The 19,352-nt window shown below is 39.4% G+C and overlaps 2 protein-coding genes across 2 annotated transcripts; one reads left to right on the top strand and one right to left on the bottom strand.

Moving 5' to 3' along the window:
- Positions 1–675: 675 nt before the first annotated feature.
- Positions 676–8,267, top strand: LOC133875877 (type I inositol polyphosphate 5-phosphatase 12-like). Its single transcript, XM_062314139.1, has 11 exons — positions 676–1,763; positions 2,617–2,869; positions 3,161–3,977; positions 4,144–4,268; positions 4,439–4,523; positions 5,735–5,897; positions 5,998–6,038; positions 6,137–6,404; positions 6,626–6,749; positions 6,826–7,186; positions 7,616–8,267. The coding sequence occupies exons 1-11, from the start codon at positions 917–919 to the stop codon at positions 7,988–7,990; spliced, it is 3,459 nt and encodes a 1,152-aa protein (XP_062170123.1). The 5' UTR covers positions 676–916; the 3' UTR covers positions 7,991–8,267.
- Positions 8,268–8,742: 475 nt separating this feature from the next.
- LOC133875870 (ankyrin repeat-containing protein At5g02620-like) lies at positions 8,743–18,159 on the bottom strand. The gene is made up of 3 exons (XM_062314128.1): positions 17,010–18,159; positions 14,725–15,134; positions 8,743–10,091 (listed from the first exon to the last, which is right to left on the bottom strand). Exons 1-3 carry the CDS (start codon positions 17,581–17,583, stop codon positions 9,234–9,236), a joined length of 1,842 nt encoding a protein of 613 aa, XP_062170112.1. The 5' UTR covers positions 17,584–18,159; the 3' UTR covers positions 8,743–9,233.
- Between the last annotated feature and the right edge of the window lie 1,193 nt (positions 18,160–19,352).

Below are 19,352 nucleotides of genomic sequence, written 5' to 3'. Positions count from 1 at the left end.
TAGCCGAGCGCGTTAAATTTGACAGAAAAAAGCACATGTGACGTGCACGTGCTCTTTTTACTTGAAATAATGAAAATGCTCTCGAGTAAAAAAAAAAAGAATACAAAAAAAGAAGTTAAAAACTTAAAATTTCAAGATGCCACATGCTCTTTTTTACTAGAAATAATGAAAATGCTCTCAAGTAAAAATACAAAAAAAATGTTAAAAACTAACAAAATAAAAACTTAGAATTACAAGAAAAGAAGAAAGAAACAGAATATTGGATGGTTGAACCACTTTAGGTACTTGGGGGTGGCTTAGCCGCCTCTTAGAGGGGTGGATTGGTTGTCCTTAAGTCACATGAGGTGGATTAGTTCCAAGCGTGTTTTGGATGGTTTGACCAGACTTAAAGGTGAATCAGCTATTATCAAATAACACAAAGTAGTCTATGTTTGGAGAATGATTCTGCCAGTCACATGGTGGCTAACCACTTTTCACTTTCTTCTTCTTTCTTTTTTTATTCTTTTTTTTTTTTTTAATTTTTAATTTTTTTTTTTTAATTTTTTTAAAAATTATTATGATTATTATTTAACCACTTTATTTATTTATTTAGATATGTCTTACCTGTATATCCATATTTTGTATATTTTTATAATAAGAAAGACGTGCAAACAAGAGCGGGAAAAGAGGGGTGGAGTCGGAGACATCGATCGTTATCAGCCAACCAAAGAAACCTTCCTGTCCGTACAGCTCCCAGCATGCCCCGCCTCACTCCTCGCTCTTCTATGCAACGTGCTCCGCTTCCCTCCCTCTCCCTCGGATCGCCCTTTTGACTCTCTTTCTCTCTCTCTCTCTCTCTCCCCCATTTTCTTTCTTTCATTTTTTCTGAATTCTGGGTTTTGCTGAACTCTATCTTCTTTTGAAGCTTTTGTGCACTATGGACGACGAAGACGGCACGAGAGTTATCGAAGACGATGACATGGAGGCCTTGGCTGGCCTAAGCGCCGTACCTCCGCCCCGAAAGAATCAGTCTTACAGCCAACAACTCCGTGGCACATCGTCGCATAAACGCCACTCCCAACTGCGCAAGCACAGCCTCGACGATGTCCAAGTGGTTGGCCTTAAATCAGAACACCCCTTCTACGACTCTTCCGACGAGGACTTCTTCCCTTACTCCTCCACCACCACCACCCCCACCACCCCCACAACCCCCACAATCACCACTGCTTCTTTCGCTGGCGGTGGTGACAGGCTCTCCATGGAGGGTGCTGCTCCCGACGACTTCCGCCAATCCCAGCCATTGCCGGAGTTCATCGGCAGCGGCGGCGCCAGCGGAATCTTCAAGGTTCCTACTCGGGCGCCGGTCCATCCCGGTCGCCCGCCTTGCCTCGAGCTTAGGCCTCACCCGCTGAGGGAGACCCAGGTGGGAAAGTTCTTAAGAAACATTGCGTGCACGGAGACCCAGTTGTGGGCCGGCCAAGAGTGTGGCGTGAGGATGTGGGACTTCGAGAACGCGTATGAACCTGGCTGCGGGCTCGGTGGGTTCGGCGGGCGGGTGAGGAGGGGTGACGAGGACGCGGCGCCGTTTCATGAGTCGGTGAACACGTCGCCTACCATGTGTTTGTTGGTTGATTGTGCGAATAGGTTGATTTGGAGTGGGCATAAGGATGGGAAGATTAGATCCTGGAAAATGGACCAGCCTTTGGATGATACGCCTTTCAAAGAAGGTCTTTCCTGGCAGGCGCATCGTGGTCCTGTTCTTTCTATGGTTTTGACATCTCAGGGTGAGCCTTATTAGCATATGTTTCATATTTAGTCAATGAATTCTTCTCGAGGTTGATATGAATTGATGGAGATTATTATATTGATTTGGGCTAAGCGCTCTCTGTTTTTTGGTTTTAAGCATTTGAGGAAGAAATCTGAAGCATTGTTTGTTGTAGCAGGATCCTCTGGTGTAACTCCACGGTGGAGTTCTTGAAATCCTAGCCATTTTTAATTAGATGATTTAAAATTTTCCATTTCAAACTTTTACCAAATCTAGAAAATGTAGCAAAATGAGAAGCATTTAATTTTCTAAGAGAGCTGGCAAATTCTGAACCATTTTAATTATGATTTGGAGAGTTCTATAATGGAGTTACTCCCAAAAATCTAGAAGATCCTAATGGGTTATAGGATTGCTATGTCCTTGCAAATATTAATATTTCTTAATTTGCTAATTACTTCACCTAGTCATTTCTTATTCACTTGATATATTGTATCCTGGTAGTTTGGCACGTATTTTACATGTGCACATGAGAACTGATCTTTGTATGACATTATCTTAGGTGATGTTCCAAATCTAATAGAGATGATTATCTATTGCTTGAGGTTTCTTTATTAAAGATGCTAAAATACGAGGTGGTTGTTGTCAAAATGCTTTTTTATGTTGTTAAATCACCATTTATCTCAAAAGAAATATTTTGATTGAAATGAGAGATACATTGTGGGAGTCACTCTAATACTATGTTAAATTATCAATTATCCCAAAAGCTTAAGCTTGATAGGTAGGTGTGAATTTAATTATAATTTTAACATATGTCACATGCTACAGCTTTTTACACTTGCAAGTTTTTAAGTATTCGTGTTGCTTTGATCCAGGTGATCTATGGTCAGGGGCTGAAGGTGGTGTTATTAAAATCTGGCCATGGGAATCCATTGAAAAATCTCTTTCTCTAAAACCAGAGGAAAAACACATGGCAGCTTTACTGGTGGAGAGGACATATATTGACCTAAGAAGCCAAGTCACTGTTAATGGTGTCTGTAGTATATCTTCTCAAGAAGTAAAGTATTTGTTATCTGATAATATTAGAGCTAAAGTTTGGTCTGCTGGGCCCCTATCCTTCTCAATTTGGTACGGTTTTCTTTCATAGTAGCATTTTTGTTGGAGGTTTGATATTTAAAGAATGCAAGTGTAGAAATCTATGTACTGGCTTGCTGTGTGCTTCTTTTAACCCTGTAAGAACTTGAACATTCTATGGGGTGCTTCCATGGGGGGAAAAAAAATCTGCCCACCTTTACCATGTCGAAGCTGTGAATTTTCAGGGGAAAATATAGCATCTCAAAGTGCTTTATTGATTGTGAATAAATTCTTATAATATCAAAAATTACATCTTAATTACATCTAAAGTTGGTGTTCCCACAGGGATGCTCGTACAAGGGAGCTTCTGAAAGTATTCAATGTAGATGGTCAGATGGAGAATAGAGTTGAGATGTCATTGCCGCCGCAAGATCAAGCAGTAGAAGATGAGATGAAAGTAAAATTTGTTTCTACATCAAAAAAGGAGAAATCCCAGGGTACTAGCTTTTTGCAACGGTCACGTAATGCCATAATGGGAGCTGCAGATGCTGTTCGTCGAGTTGCAACTAAGGGGGCAGGGGCATTTGTAGAAGATGCCAAGAAAACAGAAGCACTAGTGCTAACAGTTGATGGAATGATTTGGAGTGGATGTACAAGTGGCTTACTTGTGCAGTGGGATGGGAACGGAAATCGACTGCATGAAGTTTTTCACCATCCTTGTTCTGTCCAATGCTTTTGCACTTCTGGGACACGAATTTATGTAGGCTATGTGAGTGGTGTTGTCCAAGTGTTGGATCTCGAGGGAAATATGATTGCAGGATGGGTTGCTCATAACAGTCCTGTGATAAAATTGGCAGTTGGGGCTGGCAATGTTTTTAGCTTAGCTACTCATGGTGGTATACGTGGATGGAACTTCACCTCTCCAGGGCCTCTTGACAACATAATACGGTCTGAATTGGCAGGAAAAGAACTGACATATACAAAACGGAACAATGTCAGAATCGTAGTTGGCACATGGAATGTTGGTCAAGGAAGAGCCTCTCACGATTCCCTTATGTCATGGTTGGGTTCTGTTGTATCAGATGTTGGCATTGTTGTTGTTGGGTTGCAAGAAGTAGAGATGGGCGCTGGTTTTCTTGCAATGTCTGCAGCAAAAGAGACTGTAAGATCCTGTTGACTGACTTCAGTAATGTTGCTGACCACTTGATTGTGGTGACTTCAGTCCTTTGGCAGTTTTTACTCTCTCTCTCTCTCTCTCTCTCTCTCTCTCTCTCGTGTGTATATCAGATTGTTTATTTATCTATTTACCACTTCTCTTTCAATTGTAGGTAGGACTTGAAGGGAGTTCTGTCGGGCACTGGTGGTTGGACACAATAGGAAAGGCCTTAGATGAAGGGAGTACTTTTGAGCGTATGGGTTCTAGGCAGCTCGCAGGCTTGCTTATATCTCTTTGGTAAGTAACTACATTTCATATGCATTGGAGATTTAGCCTGTTATTACAGTCGTGAATTTATACTACACTTTTCTTCGATGAGGCACCCGAATGTGGCCCTCTGGGTGTCCTTAGGGTTTCTATCCTCTTATAATGCTCCTTTCTTATGTAATTTAATATTCTTCAATTAGGGTGAAAAAGAATCTTAGACCATATCTTGGGGACATTGACGTTGCAGCAGTTCCATGTGGCCTTGGTCGTGCAATTGGTAATAAGGTTTGTATATCTTCCTTTGTAGCGCTTATTTGCCATGTATGAAGTAAGCAATCAGTAACTTAATGTGTGCAAAATAGACAAGAAATTAGTCAGTATGGAATTTTTAGTTCATTTTGTTCTCTCATAAAGAGCTATAAAGGCATTACTCTGTCTATTTTAAGAGTTTTTTGACTTCCAATGTATATGCCAACTGCCAAGTATAGCTTTGAGTTCATTTGATACATTCTTTTTCCTATTAAATGCCAAGTATGTCATTGCATTTTTTTTTTCTTAAACAATCTAAGAGTTGGGCACAATGGACATCTATTTTCCAATTGAGGGGAATATCTGGGAAGGGGCGTTTTCTTTATAGTTCAAAAACAACTAAACGCATATAGCTGTGAAAAAGAAGCAATATTATAAGTAGAAAGAGTAAAAAGACATGAGATGTCCAATCAAAAGAAGCCACATGGATGGAAAGAAGAAACCAGCAAAAGCATCCTCATGAAAAGTGAGGGACCTCTGGCAGGCGTATAATTTGCCATGCAAGTTCTCAGTTTTGATGCACTTGTAGATTTGCAAGAGTTGCAATCATTAGTAAAGTTTGTGATAAACCATCCTTTTGTGTCCTTAATTCCTTTCCATGGAGCAAAAATCTTTCTCAAATAGAAAAAAAAAATTAAAAATTAAAAAAAGAAAGAAATCTTGGTGAGAAACAAAACAACCTGATCCCTTATGATCCCAACTTCATTGTCATTGCCTATTGACTGTTTTTTTTTTTTCCCAATTTTTCTCCAAGAAGCACCTACTGGTGCTCAATTTCAGATCTCCCTCAGAGAGAAGCTTTCACTTCTTCATCAAGCCCACAAGGGTGCGGAAGCTCTTATATCATCTAATATTTGCCCTCTGGGGGAAATATTCTGCAGCAACTTGCCTTCTCTCTCTCTCTCTCTCTCTCTCTCTCTCCTTCCATAACTGATATTCCCACATCATTTCTGCAGAATCTTCCTTCTCTGACACCCAAAGCCAAGGACATAGCCGTAAAATGTGATTCATTTTCCCTAACCAAAGGAATGCAATCATCTTTTCCTAATAGTTGTGACCTGTGTGTTCGGCCTTAGCAGTACTTGACATAAATGTCGAATTTTTTTTTTTTCACTTAATAGCACGATTTTCTGTGTGCATTTGTTTTTCAATTTATAACATTGGCATGGCTACAACTGTCCAAACAGGGAGGTGTAGGTTTGAGAATCAGAGTATATGATCGGATAATGTGCTTTGTAAACTGTCACTTGGCTGCACATCTGGAAGCTGTCAATCGCCGCAATGCTGATTTTGATCACATATATCGAAATATGGTCTTCAGCCGGTCATCTAGTCTACTCAATGCAGCTGGTATGGTGCCATACTTGTTTTTGTATTGCTCTCGTCTTCTCCACATATTTATTTTGGCTGCTTTATTCTTCTGGCTTGCCATTGGTCCTCTCTGTTGCAGCTGGTGTCTCAACTTCTGCTCATATGCTTCGCGGTGCAAATGTATGCCCTTCTTATGATGGACATGATTTCTTGCCTTCTTATCAATTTTATATTCACCTTCATTGGCTAACAGTTGCAAGGGCTTGCTGCTTTCATAGGCTGGGGGTGGCAACTCTGAAGAACCAAGGCCTGAGTTATCTCAAGCAGATATGGTTGTATTTCTTGGTGACTTTAATTACCGGCTTTTTGGTATATCTTATGATGAGGCAAGGGACTTTGTTTCGCAAAGATGCTTTGATTGGCTCAGAGAAAAGGATCAGCTCAGAGCAGAGATGAAAGCTGGAAAAGTTTTCCAAGGAATGCGAGAGGCAATCATAAGATTCCCTCCAACATACAAGTTTGAAAAGCACCAAGCAGGTTTAGCAGGTACAAAGTAGAAACAATCATATGAGTTTCTGCATTAACTATATGAACTATCTGTGTCATGGTATTAGATATGAGTTTGGGCTTCTTGTTCAGAGAGTAGACAACATTTGAATTAGATTGGTACTCTGTATAAATTGAAATTGTCTTTGGATAGACTGTCCTGTCATCATGGGTTTTCATGGAAGCATTAATCTTGGAACTGTCACTATGTATTTTTCCAGGATATGATTCTGGTGAGAAGAAGCGCATTCCTGCCTGGTGTGACCGAATAATATATCGTGACAATCGGTCAGCTTCGGTGTCTGACTGCAGTTTAGAGTGCCCTGTGGTCTCATCAATTTTACAGTATGTTCTGTGGTAGGATTGTTTGCTGTTATCTTCATGATTTGTTTGTTGTAAATTTGGTCTTCCTCTTTGACAGGTATGAGGCATGCATGGATGTGACTGATAGCGATCACAAACCTGTCCGGTGTAAATTCAATGTGAGAATTGCTCATGGGGATAAATCTGTTAGAAGACAGGAGTTTGGGAAAATTTTCAGATCTAATGAAAAAATTAGGCCTATTCTTGAAAAATTAAGTTATGTTCCAGAAACCATTGTGAGCACCAACAATATAGTCCTTCAACACCAGGACTCATCCATCCTGCGAATCACCAACAAATGTGCGAAGGACACGGCTATATATAAAATCATTTGTGAAGGCCAGTTGACTGTCAAGGAGGATGGACAAACACCGGAGCATCGCCCAAGAGGTGGCTTTGGCTTTCCCCGATGGCTTGAGGTATCATGTTCTGCCTTTAGATTGGATTGAGACTCAACTGGCTTCAGAAACATGGGCTTCATGAATCATGGTTAAAATGAACTCGAGATACAGAATCTTAAAGAGACCACACCAACTTCATCCAAAAAATTGATCTGTATCTTCTTCCCTCACATGCATGTCTGCACTCAATAATTGGATAGAACTTGTACAATATGCATACAAGAATGTTCAGGACAGCAATTACCTGCTTTCACTTTCCCATTAGTGGTATCTTAAAGGCACACATACTCGATACATGTATTCTCATAGGTCCTGTACTTCCTTTTGCATACCCAATCTCCGAGGAAGTATAGCGTATGAGATTTTAACTCCATTCATAATTGTCACAAGGTGTACCTTTGCCTTCACTCTGAATTAGTGTTTGTTCTTGTATTGTGTTTGAATTAGGTTGTGCCAGCAGCTGGCATAATTAATCCTGAAGAATGCGCGGAGGTCTCAGTGAGTCACAAAGACTTTCATAACCTAGAAGAGTTTGTTGATGGCATCCCACAAAACTGGTGGAGTGAAGACACCCGGGACAAGGAGGTGATATTGGCCGTAACTGTGGGTGGCAGTTGCTCAATCCAAACATATAGTCACCGAATCCGTGTCCATCACTGCTACTCCGGCAAGACAATGCGCATTGACTCAAAAACCAACAGTTCTAGGAAGAATCAAGAAGGTTCAGTCCAACGGTCTGAATTCCGGCAACAAAGCACTTCCCATGTCACAGTTGATGACTTCCAAAATTTGAAAATCCATGAAGCTAGAAACAAAGACTAACAGTATGTGGCAGATGTAGATGCATTATCAGGGGGAGAAGTGCTTTGACTAGAAATGTTGGTGTAAATACTTTGTGAAGCCTGGTTCCCAGTACAATCATCTTAGGACAGGTTCAATTTGTTTATAATAATACGTTATATTATCAGTGTATCAGTTCTTACACTTCCAATTATTTAACTTCATGCTTTTAAGTCGAAGCGCATTGTAATTTTGGACAAATGATTCTTTCAAAACTGTAAGAAGCAGCGAAGTTGAGCTGCCTAGTTTCTTCTGAGTAGTACTAATATGTTGAATAAAATTCAGAATGTAAATCTTTCAAATTTAGTAACTTCACATAAAAAATTACTTAAAACACGTCACATCAACCGGTGAAAAACTGATGCGAAAAGTAGCATTACTAACCAAAAAAAAAAAAGCGCCAGCACACTCTAAACTAGCTTCAAGACTATCACATTTGTTCATGTTATTATAGGTATATTAGTTGTAAGCATCTCAACTGGCCATTGCAGCAAACAATATATAACAGCCAAAGCCCTAAAAATGACACAATAACTTTTATAACATAAACCCATTCTCTGTCTCACTGCCATGGTCACATGGATGCTGTTCTTCCTCAAAGTTGCTTTCATACGCACCCAAAATTACTCATTTTTAATGCCCCATGCCATGGTCACATGGCACACTTACTGAACCTCGAGATACACGAGTTCCAATCAAATTAAACACAAATTTGGAAGAGAAAAGCAATACCATGGAAAAAAAACAATTGTAAGCTGATTATAGAATAGATATCATAAGCCACTACAGCATTTGCACATAAAAGGAGTACCTATGAACTCCAAAGCTAGTAGTTGAATAGACATTAAATGTTGGCACCCCCAGCCTGCTCTTGAGCATCTAACAAATTCTATACTGATATCTAGGTTACAATTTGATTACTTCTAAATCATGGCAATGTCAATACCATAGAGGACCAGCAGGAGAAGGAAATTGTGGTACCCTTTTCATTGAAGTTTTTGTGTGTAGGTGCAAAGCAAGCACGAGATGAAAATCTGAACAACCTCATACCATCTCCACCTGATTGCTGATGACTAGTACTCTTTTCATTTCTTCTTGTACTCACCGAAACCTCAGCTTGAGCTCGTACAATCATATATTGATTACTCGAGCAGGCAGGGCAGATAGTTATATTGAGGTATATTAGGCTATCCAATCCTTCCAACTAAGCCTTATTCCAATGACATCAGAGTGCATACATCCTCTTATATCCACTGTTCAAAATCTCAGGTTCTGATGCCATAGAAACAGAGAAAGAACGAGATCGGCTCTCAGCTTTCCTTATGTTCCTCATTTTCTTCTCCTCCATTCTATGTAAAACGACGCAATAGCACATGGAGCCAATGGTAGTAAGCATGATTGTAGTACCTATTACTGTAGCACACACAGCAAGCCATTGGGCGTGTGAGCCCACCACCACATACGCCAGAGAAATGAAGGCAGCTGAAATGAAGAGACAAGCCAGCCACATAAGCTTGTTAATCACAAACACAAGCTGCCTCTTCGCCTTTTGTTCTATGACAACCACAGATGTTTGGACTACCACCACAGCCAAGGAAATGAATAATGCCAGGCTATCAAACACAACGAAGATTATGAAAGCCGGATTGTCTGCTATATTGGCCTGTCCAAGCGAAGTCCCCTTTCTTTTTTCCTCAACATACTGGCCAGGTACAGTAAAGATGGCAGCAAAAGCAACAGTAGCAATGAGAACTGCAACAACAGTTGCAGAGTTTATAGCATTGTTGAGACCACTAATGTGAAGCTTTTTTAGCTTCTTTGCAATTTTCTGGACCCTGAAACCAGTTTGACGGGTCTGTTTCAGTTGTGATTCGACATCGTGTTTTATGTCACTGACAGTCTGCTTAAGTTGCTTCACTGCACTTGGAGGTTTTCCATCTTTAGATTTGGTGGCCCCTGCTTCCCTTAAAATGGAGACGAGTTCTGGAGATCCACATTTTTCTGCAATGTCAAGTGGGGTCTCTCCATCCTTGTTCATAGCATTGATGCTAATACCCTCAACTAATATCAGACAACGTACATTCTGCAATGACATGAAGCCAACTTTCAACAGACTGTAAGAAACCGAGTAGAGACAGAAAATAGAAACAAAACTAAAATGAAGAAGTTAAGATATTTCAACATTTTATCTTATTATAAACAGAATTCATTATCTGGTCAGACATAGCTTCACTTTGGTTAAAATCCCAGTCACAAGGTAGTTTCATCCTATATCATTCTACCAAGATTCTTCCCTCAATCACGGCGGGGGGGGGGGGGATCCGATTGTATAATTGCAGAGAAAAAGACTGGTAACATAAGCAGTATAGCATCTGTCGTCGTAAGAAAATGCAATATTTCAAGACATAAGTTACATATGCACGCTTAAAACGAGAGAAATGAACAAGTATAGAACAGATTATATGTTATTTCTGTCGGGATATCATCTGAGACCCTGAAACAATAACAGATGTAAATGATTAAATCATCCTTTTATAATAACTGTGTTAGCTAGCATATATTTAGCCTTAATATCAGCTGTAGATATTCTGTAATTATAGGTTAATTATTCTTGCCTTATTTGGTTTCCTAGAATCATGTAATTGCTGATTTTCAGCATTGTAATTATCATTCTATTTTCTATATAAGATGTGAACCCTCACAAAAAGAGGTATTCAATCCAATTGACATGGTATCAAAGCAGGTTCTTTAAACGATGATGGGCATTTTCCTCTCGGTTGAACACGTGTTTGGCCAAAAGTTGTCACACGTGAGGGGGCATGTTAAAGTATCTCACATCTCTAAGAGGTACATAACTTGAGCACTTTATAAGCCATGGACACCCCTCCTCTCTCAAAGCGTTTTTTGAGAGTGAGTAAGGCCCATAGACTTTTACATGGTATCAAAGCTGACTACAGTGCGTACGATTCTTTCTATTGCCGCTTCCCAAGGCTGGCCACTTCACCAAATGGGCGTCAAAAATGCTTTTCTTCACGGTGATCTCAAAGAGGATATCTACATGAGTCCTCCTCCATGTTTATTTTCTTCCTCATCTTCCGCTGTGTGTAAGTTAAAGCGGTCTCTCTATGGATCAAAACAGGCTCCTCGGGCATGGTTTGAAAAATTCAGGTCTACTTTGATTCGCTTCTCCTTTGTTCAAAGCCAATACGACTCCTCTTTGTTTTTGTGCAAGACTCCGACTGGTCTTGTTCTCTTACTTGTATATGTAGATGATATTGTCATTATTGGCACTGACTCCACCATGATTGGCCACCTCAAGCAGAATCTTCAGGCTCCTTTTCATATGAAAGATCTTGGTCCTCTTAAGTATTTTTTGGGTTTGGAGGTGCACACGGATTCTTCAGGTATATTCTTGAATCAGCGCAAATATACCCATGATTTGATTGGGCTCGCGGGTCTTCAGGATTCGCCTTCGGTGGATACACCTATGGAGGTCAATGTGAAATATCGAAGTGAGGAGAGTGATCTTCTTGCTGATCCCACTATATTCCAACAGTTGGTAGGAAGCTTGAACTATTTGACTATTACTCGGCCTGATATTTCCTTCACTTTCCAGCAGGTTAGCCAGTTTATGCAAACTCCACGCCATCTTCATTTAGCTGCTGTTCACCGTATTATCCGATATCTTCGGGGGTCACCTGGTCGTGGGTTGTTCTTTCCGGCTGGCTCTCTGCTTCACCTTGTTGCTTATAGTGATGCGGATTGGGCCGGATGTCCTGATACTCCGCGGTCCGTCACAGGTTGGTGCATGCTTCTTGGTGATTCTTTGATCTCTTGGAAAAGTAAGAAACAAGCTCGCGTTTCTAAATCCTCTACTAAATCTGAATATCGGGCGATGTCTGCTGTTTGTTCTGAGATTGTCTGGCTCCGTGGGCTTTTGGCTGAGCTTGGTTTTCCTTAATCTGATTCTACTCCTCTTCATGCTGATAATATTAGTGCCATTCAAATCGCTGTTAATCCTGTTTATCATGAGCGTACCGAGCATATTGAAGTAGACTGTCATTCTATTCGGGAAGCAGTGGACACTCGAGTTATATCTCTTCCTCATGTTTATACTAATCTTCAGATTGCTGATGTCTTCACAAAGGCCATGACCTGATAGCGCCATCAATTTCTTGTGAGCAAATTGATGCTTTTTGATCGACCAACATCAATTTGTGGGGAGATGTTAGCTAGCATATATTTAATTATTCAGCATATATTTAGCCTTATATCAGCTGTAGATATTCTATAATTATAGGTTAATTATTCTTGCCTTATTTGGTTTCCTAGAATCATGTAATTGCTGATTTTCAGCATTGTAATTATCATTCTATTTTCTATATAAGATGTGAACCCTTACAAAGAGAGGTATTCAATCCAATTGACAAACTGGAGAAAAGAAGAAGATACAAAGACACTCCGGTTACGAAATATATCCTATTTCCCAAGACCCGTGAGATGCGAAAAATAAGAAGAAAGCAAAAACAAGCAATCACAAAAGACACAAAGATTTAAGTGGTTTCTTCAAGGTACGTCCACTGGCAGAGGCAATCATGAAAAAATTCAATATGAAGATGAAGTACAAAAATAGTAAAGAGAAAATCACTCAGAACCCAAAGTTCTAATACACTCAAATCTCACTATCACACAATAGAGATTATTCCCCAAAAGAGAAAACAAAAGATAGAAATACAAACTTTTCTTTTGCTGAAAACAGATGGCGGCTAGTCTCTCTATTTTCACTATAACACCCTTCTATTTTTCTCTTTTGTTTTGGCTCCTCCAAAACCAAGAAGAACATAGATCCGGCGCTGTGCGATGCGGCACCACAAAACCCAAAGACAAAGCTTGCAACAAAACAAACTCAAGCTTTTCTTTGTTTTTCCAAACATGCGGCGCCTCTCTTCTGCTCACTGAACAAAGGACTGATTGTATGTCCTTTTATTGATGTCTTATAGCCAGTTAGTGGTTCTCCTAATACAGGTCCAATAAGGACACATGAGAAACCAAAACCGTATGGGACTTCAACAAAAGGAGGTCGGTTAACACTCCAACTCCAAATAGAAGAAGGAATATACTGTTAGGAAAGAGAAGAAAGCGGAATGAAAGACTTTCAGGCAATCACACAAGAACAACAAGATTTACATGGTTCACCACTAAGGGCTATGTCCACAGAGTTGCAGCAAATTTCACTATGATAGAGAAAATAATACAAGAGACTTTTACAATCAAGAGACGCTAATTAAACTATTCAACTCTCAAACCCTCTATAGAAAACCTAGAAAATACTTCTCAATGTTTCCATTATTTTTTCATAGCAATAGAGTCTCATAACAAGTCTCTAAATAGAAAACTGGAGTTTTCAGGCGGCTGTGTCTGGACGCCCTCTTGGCGTGTCCGGACGCCCCGAGGGTTCCATAGCTTAAAGCCCCGCGTGTCCGAACATGCCAACGCCTTGTCCGAACATGCCTAAAAAGAACTGCTCCATGCAGCTCCTGTCCGGACGGGCCCTACTGCCTGTCCGGACGGGCTTGGCAGAAACTACTCCCTGGAGTGCCCTGTCCAGACAGGGTGTCCTACTTGTCCGGCCTAGGCTCCACTATCCAACATATACATGGGCCCACCAACTTCAGTAATTCACGTCACCCAAACGTCCAAGAACTCCCTGTATGTGTATCGTTTTTGAACTGTTTAGTTGTTGAAAGAAGTTTTGGTAATGACTGATGAGAATCAAGGTGTCAAATTTGCAGGTTTAGCTGATTTATGTCATCACTAAAGGCTAAAAGAGACATGGACTCCTCAAAATGTATGTGAGTTAAAAATGAAGACTTTGCTAAGTTTTCAAATTGAAGAAGTTCATGTAGTTGGCTGAATTTAGAGCATCAGTACAGTCAAGCAAACATTACTATCCTTATTTCCATGTCCTCTGGGAATGAGCAATAACCCCAATCCCAATCTAATCAATTTTACACTGAGCTTTCTACATTTGAAAACAAAGCTCCCCATTCCCTGAAATGCTGAGATTGTGGCATTAAGCAATCAGTTTAGTAAGTTTGAGTTTTGCTACACGCTTAGCAAATTGTATATTCAATCACACCTATCCACGTGCTTGCAAGTCCCCTCCTAAATAGGGACGTATATTTGGTATTCCAATGCCAAAGAACCAGAATTGCAGTTCTAGACTTCTCCAGAATTCTACCATTTGATTCTGCTTATAGTTGGAACATTTCCCAAAAGTGAGTAGAGTTTTATAGAAAGCTAAACCTTAAATTACTTGCTAGAAGAGGAAAAGAAAAATGTAAAACTGTCCACATAGATATTCAGTGGAGACTGAAGCCATTTCTTAGAATATAATTGCCTTGCGAAAAGAACTTTCAGAGGAAAAAAGAAAAAGGGAAAGAGAAAAGAAAAGAAAGAAGGTTCACTCTTGATGGACAGAACCAATGTTTTGGCCTCCATTTGAGTTCATATATCACATGCATATTAATTCTTGCTTTGACAGGTATCACAAAACTTATAGTTTACATTAGTGGAAACATCAACCAGTTCATATAATTGTTGTTTTAGACAAGAAAATAGAGCATCGACATATTTCATAGAGCAAAATTCACTGCATTGATTTATATAAAATTGAAAAAGAACGACAGTTGAAAAATAAAGAAATCAGGATGCACCTGAATACGGCCCTTTTTTATGGCAATATGCAACGCTGTGTTTCCCTTATTATCCTCCAAACTCAAAACCGATGGGTCAGGTTTTATCAGTTCCAGCACAATCTCCTCATTTTGCCCTTTCACAGCCATGTGCAATGCAGTTTGGCCTTTTTTATCAGTTCTAAAACCAGTGCTTACGTCTTTGTTTAGTAGGGACTTCACAACCTCCAAGTGCCCCATCCTCGCAGCAGAATGAAGGACAGTCTTGCCATTGTTCTTGGCTATCTTGACAAGGTTGGAGTCTGTTTCCAAAAGAAGGTTGACTATGTCAATGTGGCCCTGAGTAGCAGCTGTGTGTAAGGCAGTTGAATTGGAGAGATCTGTGGTCATGGCCAAGTTGGGGAATACGTTCAAAAGCTCCTTCAACACCTCTGAAAGATTTTTTTTTATTTATTTTCCCCTTGGTTAGGATAATGAGAGAGAAGAAAATCTTCAAGACAAGAAATAACATATTAATTGGTACTTACCTAAACAAACTTAGTATTTTTACACAATAATTTACAAATTTAAATGACAATAATGATCAGCATATTGAAGCAATACAACCAGTATCAAGTTGACCGTAGCATATTATGGGGTCTTATTGACAGCCTGAAGTAATCAAAAAGGAAAAAGAGTAACGCACATGCATGCACACAAACTTGCACATGCTTATCCACTCCCTGTAAATACAGTATTGAGAATTCCATGAAATTCCTCCTTTTTTCTTTTTTCTTTTTTTTTTTTTAATTTTTTTTTTTTTATGATAAGTAAACTACGGCCTTATTCCATTGAGAATTTCATGAAAGTAAATTCTATGAAATTCTCAATGGAGGGAGGGGAAAAAACAAACACGCAGAGATTGCTGATGCCATATTGGATGAACTCAGAAAACAGCAGTAGTAAGTTCAATTTTAAACTGATTAGCTGAAAATGAACGCACATATAGACTTCTTAACAATACAGAACACAAATATGGATTACTGCCACACACAAGCAGAGAAGCCTTTCACCAAGCTATATCTCTAACCTACACTATATCAGATCATCATTCTCTGAAATGAAAAAGTACAGTAATGAAGAATGTAGAGTTTAGAACACGTCCATAAATTAAGAGGCATGTAATATCATCGATTCTCTAGCTCAATTAGAGGTACAGACTCTGTATTCCATTTTGCAATATATATTTCCAGCACCTTTTTTCCCTTAAGCGTACATAACAGTGACCAAGGAAAGTATCTGGGTTCTTGTCACATTTAAAATAAGCACACTAGGTCATCATTAAGGAGACACTTTTTTTCCTCAAGAAATGACATCAATTATTTTGATCATCAAGCTTCTATAATTGCTTGTTCACGACTCAGGAAAGCACTAGTCACATCTGCGCGGTTACTCTAAAAAGACTAGTCGAAATTACAATTAGAGGTCCCTGAAATCAGCACTAGCTACATCTGTGTGGTTACTTCAAGAGGAATAGTCAATGTTACAATCAAAGGTCCCTGAAATTACTTATAAAATTCCGTTTCCCTTACTAAGAAACCAATGTGGAACTTAGCAGCCATGCAACAAGGTGAGACTGGACTTGGTGAGTGATTTTAGGGAGTTCCAATTGTAAATTTGACGAGTCCTTTTAAAGTAATAACGTAGATATAGCTAGTGCTTCCCAAGGTCGTGACAAACGGTATCAAGAGCAAGCTAATAACACCATGTGATGCTGGAGTACTATAGCATGACATGGGCCCTGACAAGAATGTAGGGGGATTAAAGTGGAGGAGATGACACCCTATATAGTTAGTCCTACATTAGGTAGGTGGATTGCAAAGTTGTAGAATAGGTACTACGTCCCATATTGGTTCCTTACTTTGATAAGTAAAATTTTTTTTTTGATAAGTATATTGGTTCCTTACTAAACGAGATTAGGCTTTATAAGTGATTTCAAAAGGCTCTAATCGTAACTTCAACTAGTCCTTCTTGAGTAAAAACATAGATGTGGCTAGTACTTCCTTAAGTCGTGATAGCTTGAATCTTTTGCAGCACCCTAATTGTTGTTTTTGGCTACCCACTTTAGATTATGCAAAAGAAATTCAACTCCTACCAAAGACAAATGGGACAAATAACTTTTTAAGGGAATCTACATGACAATCAAGCAAATAAAGAGAGCTAAAGAATGAAGGGGTAATCAACAAACTACGTATTAAGATTGGGTATCAAGAATAACAATAATGGGGGTTATCTGCACGAGACAGGCAATCGGAATACATTCTTACCAAGATGACCCTGCTTTGCGGTAATATGGAAGGGATCATACCCGTTCCTGGCAGTGATAGATGCAGTTTGCAGGTCCAAATGTTTCAACATCTCCCCAACAACCAAAGCATGCCCGCTATCCGCCGCAGCATAAAGGGGAGTCTCCCCCTCCTGGTTCTGCCTTGCCAACAAATTCTTTGCCTCATCACCATCACAACTCTGAAGAACCTCTCTCACTCGACTTAAATTCCCTGCCCGAGCCGCCAAATGAAGGGGCAAGTCTCCTCTTTTTCCCGGCGAATCCTTGCTCTTCCTCCTATCACCACTTATGAAACTCAGCTGTTTTTCCATCACTATGCGAAAGCTCTTCTGCTTCTCCATAAGTCCTTTAAAACTCTTCTGTTTCTCCATAACCCCTTTAAAACTCTTCTGTTTCTCCATAGCCCCTTTAAAACTCTTCTGTTTCTCCATAACACCTTTGAAACTCAGTTGTTTCTCCATTGCCCCACGAGCATGACCCTGCTTTTCATCTACCCCGCGAAAATCCTGTTGTTTCTCCATTGTGGCACCCCTAAAGCTACTCTGTTTCTCCATGATCACCCGCAAAATTCCACTGAACTTACCAGAAAATCTAAAAGAAATCCACTTCCTTGTATTTGGGATTCTATTTGTCCATGATCAGACAAAAAGTGTTGCAGAGGAATCACAGTATGTCTCGACACATGTCACCTCCCTAAGGTTGAGATTCTGATCACCAGATTTCTTGAAGCAAACACAACCTTGGCAGATAAATAAAACTACTCTTTCGCACTTGGAATTCCAATCTTCCTCCTACAGAGAAATCAAAACCTTTATTTTTCACAAGCTGACAATCAGTGTTAAATACCTTGATATTAAGCTCTCCAGCCAGATTTTTGATGTGCAGAAAGAACCCAGTTGACACCTGCACTGAATCTGAAAACCCAAAAACTGATTCCCACAAGTGACGAAAAAGAAAAGGATTCAGCAGATCAGAAGCTCAAAACCAGAAGTTCTTTCAGAGACCCACCAGGAAGTGTAACTGAGAGAACATCATCATTATTAGAGGGAGAGCAAGCCGCCCATCTTTGCTTTCTCTAATTGCTGAAAACAACAGGACCGCAGGCGCACACACGCTGCACCATCTCTTTAAGATAAAGCTACTTATCTCAACTTTTTACTGAGGGAGTGAGAGGATAAAGGACGTTTATTTATTTATTTTTGCCTTTTCATTATTTGACATTTTAATGCTCCAATTTCAACATATAAAATAACCCCAACAACGTTGCAGTAAAGAACAAACAGTCAAATACAACCTGCTGTTAAACTAGTATTAATTCATTATCAGAACAAGTTCATGAAAGCTTGAATATAAATGTGTAAATGTTGTACGGTGTTTAAATATCATTTTTCAAACAAATATTATCCATCGGATTCCATTCCGATCCAAAGAAAGTTGAGAATTTTATTATTACCTTCTTCTTTTCACTACAATCATCTGTGAATATGTGCGTATATACGTTAGTGATATTTATCGGCCGCCACTCCATTGTCGTCTACTTCAGAAATTGCAATGATAGTCGTTTGGAAAGGAGCCAACTAGCCAAGTGGATGGCTCCAAGACAAACCGAAAGGGCACCAGAACCAAAACAAAAGCAGGCAACAACGAACAATCCGACCCTTGAGTTGTGTGGTCCAGATTGTTTCTTTGTGCGGTCATTGACCCATTCGTTTATTTCTTCATACGTAACTTTAATTATTGGAAAAATATTATATATCACGTTTTAATTTGACAATTATTTTATAATGCTGAGACAAACTATAGTCTTGGTCAATCTTTGTATGTAAGTGGAAATTATTATTCGATTTTTAATTGGTTAGTTTGCATATGATAGAGAAATATGTTTGGTTTTATTCTTTTGTACGTTTCACAGATTCAATGATGGATTTGCGCATTTTTTATGAGAAAATAGACAATAAATGTTCAGGAGAATGAAACTAAATATTTTTCTATAATATATCAATAGTGATTTTTACTACTATGACCCTGTTTAGTGAATCCATTCCCCTCATTTTATCCCGTTTGTGTCGGTACGGAAAAGTAGTGAAGTCGGAAAAAGAATTCAACATTTATTTCTATTTCCATTTTACCCCCGATCTTTCGATATGAAAAAACGAAAAAAAAAAAAAAATAGACTAAAAGGTTGGGGGTAAAATGGGAATATAATGAAATGTTGGCTTTCAGTCGTCTGATCATCCGTACTGACAAATAAAAAAAATAAAATCTAAGCTTTAGCGATGTATAAAAATTCTTGAGACATTTTGGTAATAATCATGGACAAACT

Source organism: Alnus glutinosa, chromosome 1 (genome assembly GCF_958979055.1).
Source record: "Alnus glutinosa chromosome 1, dhAlnGlut1.1, whole genome shotgun sequence".
NCBI lineage: Eukaryota > Viridiplantae > Streptophyta > Magnoliopsida > Fagales > Betulaceae > Alnus > Alnus glutinosa.
This window is presented reverse-complemented; position numbering and strand designations above follow the sequence as displayed.

Bases quoted from the DNA above. Each gene is read 5' to 3' on its own strand.
- LOC133875877 (XM_062314139.1), top strand. From the start codon at position 917: ATGGACGACGAAGACGGCACGAGAGTTATCGAAGACGATGACATGGAG. The intron at 3,978-4,143 runs GTAAGATCCTGT...TTTCAATTGTAG, and splicing joins TGTCTGCAGCAAAAGAGACT to GTAGGACTTGAAGGGAGTTC. The intron at 6,405-6,625 runs GTACAAAGTAGA...GTATTTTTCCAG, and splicing joins GCACCAAGCAGGTTTAGCAG to GATATGATTCTGGTGAGAAG.
- LOC133875870 (XM_062314128.1), bottom strand. From the start codon at position 17,583: ATGGAGAAACAGAGTAGCTTTAGGGGTGCCACAATGGAGAAACAACAG. The intron at 15,135-17,009 runs GTAAGAATGTAT...AAAATCTTTCAG, and splicing joins CGCAAAGCAGGGTCATCTTG to AGGTGTTGAAGGAGCTTTTG. The intron at 10,092-14,724 runs GTGCATCCTGAT...ATGTCATTGCAG, and splicing joins TAAAAAAGGGCCGTATTCAG to AATGTACGTTGTCTGATATT.